The sequence below is a fragment of the Seriola aureovittata genome, chromosome 6 (assembly GCF_021018895.1).
Source record: "Seriola aureovittata isolate HTS-2021-v1 ecotype China chromosome 6, ASM2101889v1, whole genome shotgun sequence".
Lineage (NCBI taxonomy): Eukaryota > Metazoa > Chordata > Actinopteri > Carangiformes > Carangidae > Seriola > Seriola aureovittata.
In genome coordinates this window covers 17,571,754-17,579,979 of record NC_079369.1, presented here as the reverse complement: position 1 = coordinate 17,579,979, position 8,226 = coordinate 17,571,754, and the positions used below count along the sequence as shown (strand labels likewise).

The window sequence follows — 8,226 nt, the reverse complement described above, 5'->3', positions numbered from 1 at the left end:
TCAATAATATCATCATCCTAATTTTGCATGTTGTAATTGTCTTGTGTTTTAGGATGCATCTTAAAAAGAAATGCTTGATACGTTCAGTATCAACACTTTTGCAAATTGGAAAATATAATACATTAATTTAAAAAGATTTCCTCATTATGTTAGTAGAAAATGTAATCGTCATCACATTTCGTTGCTGAAAATGATTTGTTTATAAACATGATTTCAGGGGCATGATGGGACACATGCTGATGCTGTTCTTCTTGGGAGGGACGACGGCCTCGCCGCCTTGTATGTCACCTGCACTCCATTTAAATGTGTTTCACTCCCTTAAAGTTGCAGGACCGAACGGAGTGGCTCCCTCTTCACTCATCACTAGTGTTTTTTCACTGAACCTAATCAGTCCTATTTGGGTTTTTTGCTCTGCCCACTGAAGTCTTCCTTCTTGTGAATAATTAGTTTAGTTTACTCAAGTTTATTTTACTCAAATTTTTTTTTTGTCTTGTGTTGTTTTTGACTAAAATCTGCGTATGCAAGTCCTCTGAACATACTTGACTTCTGATTCCTTTGTGCCTTTGAGGACCCAGGGAATCAGTTTATCTCACTTCCAGGGAAGGGCAGAGTTTTGTGTCCCTCTTACCCCAAATGCCTAAACTCCTTTTACACCAAAAGGTTTATCAGAGCAATACAATACAATGCAATACTAACACTACAGTGTTGAATAGCTGGTCCTTTAATGGTGGAAAACTTTGTGCTCATGCTGCTGGTGACTTATAGTGTTTTATTATGCTTATTTTGAAATACTTGGGGGAATATGATAATGATCTCAACATCATCATTTCTTTATTTATTTTCTCTTTTCTGCATCACTTGTGTTATACATGTTTGGTTTAACCTCCTAATGGTTCCTACTGACTCCCACTCTTCCATGACAGTTTCATTGTTTTCCCAGACGTACGCAGAAACAGACCACAACCAGTCAACGGATCATCTTAGATGATCAGTTGATTAATCAAAAGTTGATTGACAGACAATTAATGGGCAGCAACTTTGATAAGTGATTAATTGTTTAAGTAACTTAAATAAAATTCACTTGTACCTGCTTCCCAATTCTCAAATGTGAATATTTGCTATTTTCCCAGTTTTCTATGTTAAACTCAACATGCTTGGGTTTGAGACAACAAAAGAAATTTGAATATGTTAACTTAATGGGCATTTTTCACTATTTTCTGACATTTTGTTCACTAATTTCGATTGATGATTAAAGAAAATAAGTGTCAGCTACTGATAATGAAAGCCTCACAGTCCTTCTGTGGTGCAAAGCCACATTGTCTGAGGGATTTTTGTGTTTGATTAAACAGAACTTTACAAAAAAGATAATAAATAAAACAGTTAAGGTCTTAAAATAACATTTTCACAGGGTCCCTCTAAAAATGTATATTTGAATGATGATGCGTTCACAACTTCTTTCTTGCCCTTTCTGCCCCCAATGGGCTAAAATAATCTGTTAGTGCAGGTTTAAAGTCCCCCTCGACTCAAAAAAATATTTCATTTCCGCTTCTAATGGATATTTGACGTTCATTGTACAGAACAATGTGTGTTCAGAGAGCTATATCTAAATTAAAGGGTGTACCACCGAGCATGATTTGTGATGTCACAACTAGTAAGGAAGCCAGTCCTGGTTCAACCGGCAACTCAAACAAGTGGGATGTGGTGTTTTGGAGTTGGGTCAGTGAGGGTTGAAAGCTGATTGTGATTGGCCAGTGAGCCCAATCCTTTTTTATGATCCGCTGATGCAGATTTATCCTTGTATGGCCAATGGTCAGTCCAACACCAGGATAGCACTGTAGGCAAAAACAAGTGGTGAATTATGACAGTGGCCTTTGAGTATCTTTAGGATTTGGTCTGCTAGTTGAACCAACAAATAGTTTGAAGATTTCAGTTTGAGCACTGGGAAATTGTGATGGACATTCTTAATTATCTTTTGACATTTAGGAGACTAAACGATTACTCAATAATGAAAATAATCTTTGGTTTTCTTGAGCAATGGATCACAGCCCATCTCTCAATGAATGGTTTGATTGCACTAACACATGGATTCAGAGCTGTACTGACATCACCCAATTGGGAACAGGGCTGAAGTAACCACTAACGATACAGTGTTTTACGGGAAGTAAATGTAAAGTTATTGTTATATAAAATGTGATAAAAATAAAAAGGTTTTGTGTAAATATTTTAGAATAGTGGGTGAAAAAGTCTTCTGGTTGTGATGTCAAGTGCTGATTCATCTGTTAGGATGAGGGTAGAGAAAGGTATAACGACCTTTTAAGGGGATAGTGTATTGAGTTCTGTTTTGCAGCTTAGTCATATAGTATGCACCTACAATTTTATAGCTGCTGCCCACTGCAGAAACCACAGACATAGATAATACACTTTAAGTGCATTTGCTCTAAATGAATTACCTTTATGACATTCAAGAAGCTATAAACCAAAAGAGGTACGTCTTGTACATTCCATGATTCACCTTAAGGACATGTTGGAGTTTCCGAGCTTTGGTATCGCTTAAGTGGTTTGTTTTTTTTAGACTCTGCCAGCTCTCCTTTGTCTGCAGCAGAGATGAGCAGCAGCGGTTTACCTCTCAGAGAGGTGTTGTATTTTGTCTTTTAAGGTTGGCTGCAGACTGAGACCCCTCTCCGCTGCTCCTCACTGTAAACATAAGTCACGCTGTAATGAATGTGTGATGGCTGGAGAGTCGGAGCAGACTAAGTGCACTGACGTCCCCTGTGTTCTCGTTGTCCATCAGCCCTCTGTTGTTCCTCACAACCATTTACAGTCATCTCTGTTTGGGACAAAGCTGTGTGCTGCACTGACGAAAATACCAACCACAGCAGCATACTGGAACACAATCACGGTCTCTTGTTTCATCCAATCATACGTTCATGTGTTTAATTAAATTTTCCGCAACTTCATCGAAAATTCAGTCAAATCAAAACTAAAGAGGTAAACTAAAAGTGATGCAGTTCTGTAATTCATGTGTTTTGATGATGCTGTCATCACTGGTTTTAGTACCGTGTGGGGAACGTGTCAACATTCCTGACACAATCCTAACTTCTGCCCCACAGACACTGGAATTAATTAAATTAAAGAACAACGTGCGAAACCTGCACAATAGAGGGAAACATGTTTGAGTTTAACATCGATTTCATCTAACTTTTCAATTCATGTGCACATGCTGATGTTACACAGGGGTTGAAACAAATCATTCAATTATTTCTTGGAGAATTTTGACCTTTGTGCACCAAGTTAAAGCTGGTTACACACTTTAAAAGTGAGACATGGACTCAGCAGCAGTGACTGTTGGAGGTGTAGATATTTGCATGTAAACAACTGTGAGTAAATAAATACTTTAGAGGCTTTGACTGCAAGAATTCTGGCTCTGTGAAAACCGGACTCGCTGCACAATTCACAAACATTATGAGGAGACACTTTGACACATAAACAAGATCAACAGCTGCGCAGCACTAAACAGAGGTTAAATGTTTAAAGCTAACACTGTTGTTGGGTGAAAGACTACATTTTACTTGATGAAAATTTACAATAAGCTTTTCTATTCTTTATAAGAGGCTGGTAATGGTTAATGGAGCATTTCTAATTCTTTATTGATCAGTTTATCATTTTTGTTTGGCAGTAATGCAGCTATAAATGTTGGTAATCTATTAAGAACATGATAATCAATCAATTTTAGTCCGGCTACTTTGCAGTTATTTTCCAGTTACAAAGTACAATGAGTAAAAGGGATTTTTCACAATTTAAAAAACCAAACCTTGTCATTATTACTGCCTTATAAATGCATTAGACTTATTAGGATGTTAATCACAACTTGCAATCATTTATTAAGAAACTATCATTTTTTATCACCTTAGCAGTGACCATGTCCAAGCTTTCTGAATGCAAACTGAGTGAGTTGTGCAGGACTAACTGTTGCATTTGCCACAAACCTCCCTGCGCCCACATATGACTCATGTGTAACTGGGTGAGAAAAGTCTGCTGAAGTCTCTTCAGCCTCGCTCTTTACTCACCAGCCCTTCAATTTGACCTCCTTAAGAGCTGCCACAAACTATGCAAAGCTGTGATGACGCCAACACTGGCAGATGAGACATGAAGCGGAAATTGAAAGAGAGAATTGTCTATTTTCCTTTTCGTCTGTCGCGTTCATCCCATCCATCCTGTCAGGCGTGGTTCAGCACATTTAGAAACATCCCACCCCTTGGCTCACAGCTGCGCGCAACATCCCTCGTGGTTAACTAGCATCTGGGTTACTGGAAAGCATGAGGGGATGGGACTACCAGAGAAAATGTCCATGCTGACTCCTTATCTTTCATTGCAGGGGGTTAAAGAGGAAATGCGCTCCCAATTTCACAACAGACCAAAGGTATAATCGCTGACAAACGCCAGCCTGTGGGTGCATGTGGCGATGGAGAGCCCAAACTTTACGCACGGATATGTCTCCGTTAACGAAACTATGCCTCTGCATTCACAATCGGTCAGCGTCCAGACAGCAATCGCTTTACCTATTTTCATGTTTGCTGGGGGCGCCATTGGGAATTTGATTGCAATAATCGTCCTTTCAGTATCGAGACAGGAGAGAAAATCCTCCGCTTTCTACACGCTGGTGTGCGGTCTGGCGGTGACGGACTTGCTGGGTACCTGTCTGGCCAGCCCGCTTACTATAGCCAACTACCTGGACCAGAATGTGCTGAAAAACTCACACGTCTGCGAGTTTCAATCGTTTTTGTTGCTGTTCTTCGGTTTAACAGGTCTGAGCATTATATTCGCCATGGCAGCAGAGCGCTACCTGGCAATTTGCTGCCCCTACACCTACCAGCGGTGGGGGGTGGACAGACGCTTTGCGCAAAAGTTCCTCATCTCCATTTACATCAGTCACATTGTCTTCTGCTGCCTCCCGATGATCGGCATGGCGGGGAGCTTGTTGCAGTCGTCCAGCACCTGGTGCTTCATCGACTGGAACACGCACAAGCCGCGAGCCGCCGCTTACTCCGCGCTGTACGGCGTCGTCAGCCTGCTGCTCATCCTGGGGACCATCGTGCTGAACCTGGCGGTGTCCGGAGCGCTGCTGCTGATGCGGCAGAGGACGGTGCAGCGGCCCGTCACCAGAGCCAGCGTCCGGGAGAGGTGGAGGGCTCTGTCCTCGGCCGCAGAGACGCAGATGATGGCGGTGCTGGTGATGACCTCCGCGGTGGTCCTGGCCTGTTCAGCCCCGCTGGTGGTGAGTCAAGTAGGAATTCATTAAACTAACTGTTTGCAATAGCAGTCGGTGCAGTTGCACATCCCATTAACTTCACATGGAGCAGCAGCAGCAACTATTAATGAAGTCGAACTAGCCTATTAACTTTAGCTGTCAGATAGTCTACATGTAACGGAGAAGTAGTAGCAATGATAAGTAGTAAAGGCATAAAAATTGGCATTAAAAGCAAAACTGAACTGTAGCCAACAGAGCATATTATCATAGTAGCGTATATTATTTATCATTAGTGCTGTATCATTGACAGAAACAAAGACTGTTATCACTTCACCTTCATTACAACATTTTTTCCTTCAGTCCATCAGGAAAATGTTCGTTAATAACCCGGAAAAAAAACCTGACCTGGCATGAACCTAACTATAAATAACTGATGAAAACTGCCAAAAATGTCACTGCAGTTATGACATTTTATCTACATTTCGTGTCTGTGTTAGCCAACATGGGTTTAAAGTTTTGACTTAGATGTATTTTATATTCATCTAATAAGCTCTGCATATGGTTGTGATACAGGGAATTATAGTTTGCAATGTAATTTTATGTAGTCCATTGGTTCCCTACCTGGGGGTCAGGGCCCTCCAAAGGGGCCATGATATGAAGCTGATGTTTAACAGGATGGGAGAGAATTAAAAACACATTTCTTCTACTATAAATTGTGTTTATTTTCTGGGCTTTGTCCATTGATTCAAATTTCCTGTTATATAATTGATAGTTTTGCCCTTTCAACTATTGAAATAAACCAGTTTGAGAAGGAAAAATCTTGTTTTTCTTTTAACTTATGAAATACAATTCATAGACATTAAAACTCTGAGGAGGGATCATATAGTTCATTAACTGATGAGTTGATAGACAGAAATGAAGTGGTATTTAATTTGATATCAAGCAAAAATGTCAAACTTTCTTCAGTTCATCTCCGGCTTTAGGAAAATTGTATTGGGCATTTTTCACAATGTTTTTTTTTTTTACATTTTATAGACTAAACAATTAACCGATTAATCAAAAAAAAAATCTGTAGATAAATTGATAATAAAGCCCTAAGAACTAATATATTTCTTGCTAAGTTAATTTGAATTGGAAAACCTCAAACTTGATAAATAAAAGGAGATATTCCTGTAAACATCTAACCACATGTTAAAACTCTTATTTACAGTCTGAAGATCTGAACTGTAGTAACTGTAGTTTTCCTCCTTTAGATCCGTGTGTTTGCCAACTGCTTCATGTTAAAACACGACCCCAGAGCTGACCTGGCTGCCATCAGGATAGCCTCTGTTAACCCCATCCTCGACCCCTGGATCTACATCCTCCTCAGGAGGTCTCTGTTTCGACGATTACTCAGTTTATCGAGGGGAAGCAGCAGCACTCGAAGTAGTTCCTCCTCTACACCACAAAGGAATCTGTTTTATCCTGATATCATGAAGGACAGCCACGTGTTCACCCAGCTGATGTGCAGCGCAAACATCATCACTCAGCTGCCTGCTACTGTCAAATTCACTCCGTGTGACACGGAGAGCCTCAACCAGACTTAAAACACTGCAGGCTGAAGACAAGTTTGATGAATGTTTGCTGCTTGATGCAGCGTCACAGACTCTGTTTCAGAGCTGTCACCTGTGAGATGGAAAGACGGTGACGAGCCTGTGGCCCACAGTTGGGCCGAGCTCCTGGAGGATTATTTATTGAATAAAAGTGGAGGCCTGCTCTGATATCATGTATGGAGACGCATGACGCACACGGGACTTACGGAGGTGCAACAATAAGACATGACTGAGCCTGTATTCTGTAACTTTGACTGTCATCCACCCTCTCCTTGTCCACTCAGTGCTCCGCCCTCCTCCTTACCATCACATCCAGATGATGTTGCACTTTTCGTCATTCTTTCTCCCCTCACTTCCAGCTCCTCCGTCCACATCATTAGTCCGTCCTCTAGTTTATGTGAACGAATCAGTTGGATGCTCCAGGGATACACAGCTCCTGCAGGTAGATGAATAGCTCATTTCATCTAGAGACAATTTTCAATTGACCTGTGAGTCATGGAAGGTCCAGTATTAAAAGTCACGTCTTCATATAGCAGTGCACAGACATCGCAGGAAAACCTGGGCGAGACCCATCACAGCTGTTTTTATGAGACACCTGACGTGGCTTTGGGGAACTCCTCAGGAGGTAGTTTTGCATTCGGAGAGACACTGATATGAACTTGATAAAGCACTGACTATGTGCTGCTGACGTCTGTTTGTATTAAAGATTCTTGTTTGCAGTAAAACTGAGCCTGAGTTTGTCTTTAATCTCTATCACTTAGCAAATAAGTAAGTTGGTCTTTAGCCGCTTTGGACCTGATCAGGACTTGGGCTCTACTAAATGACTACATTACTGTTGATGCAGATGAAGATGCATCTACATCAATATCACAAGAAAATATTTATTTCCTAATAATTTCTTGAAAGTTCCCTGGAAAGAATGTATGCGGGACGTATTTTGGTACGAAGTACAAAGTTCAGAGAATGTTATAGAGTTCAGATCAGATCAAATCAGTGAGTTAAGTTTATTATAAATTTCCAGATGAATTTCCATGAATGAAATTGCTCGATTTAAACTCCAATACACTCATTCATGTATTATTAAAAACTTTACTCTTCATTTGTGTTGAGATGCTTTTTTAGAACCATGCACATTTTGCATGTTTACCTGAATGTTGACTGACCAACCGATCACTCTCTATTTGACCTCTAACTATATTATTCAGATCATATGTTTCTTTCCAGGAAACTTCTAAGGAGATTATTTGAAAATAAATTGGAATTTACAGTAATTTGGACTTTTGTGCAGGAACAAATACCTAAGTGCGACATGGTCGTGATCAAACTAACAAGAATCTCTGCCGTCGACTGTCCAGTTTCTCCATTTCATCAGTACTATTCAGTCTA

At 40.4% G+C, this 8,226-nt stretch overlaps 1 protein-coding gene across 1 annotated transcript; it reads left to right on the top strand.

Moving 5' to 3' along the window:
* The first annotated feature begins 2,132 nt into the window (after positions 1-2,132).
* LOC130170473 (prostaglandin E2 receptor EP4 subtype-like) lies at positions 2,133-7,997 on the top strand. The gene is made up of 2 exons (XM_056377752.1): positions 2,133-5,275; positions 6,502-7,997. Exons 1-2 carry the CDS (start codon positions 4,463-4,465, stop codon positions 6,832-6,834), a joined length of 1,146 nt encoding a protein of 381 aa, XP_056233727.1. The 5' UTR covers positions 2,133-4,462; the 3' UTR covers positions 6,835-7,997.
* Positions 7,998-8,226: the final 229 nt, after the last annotated feature.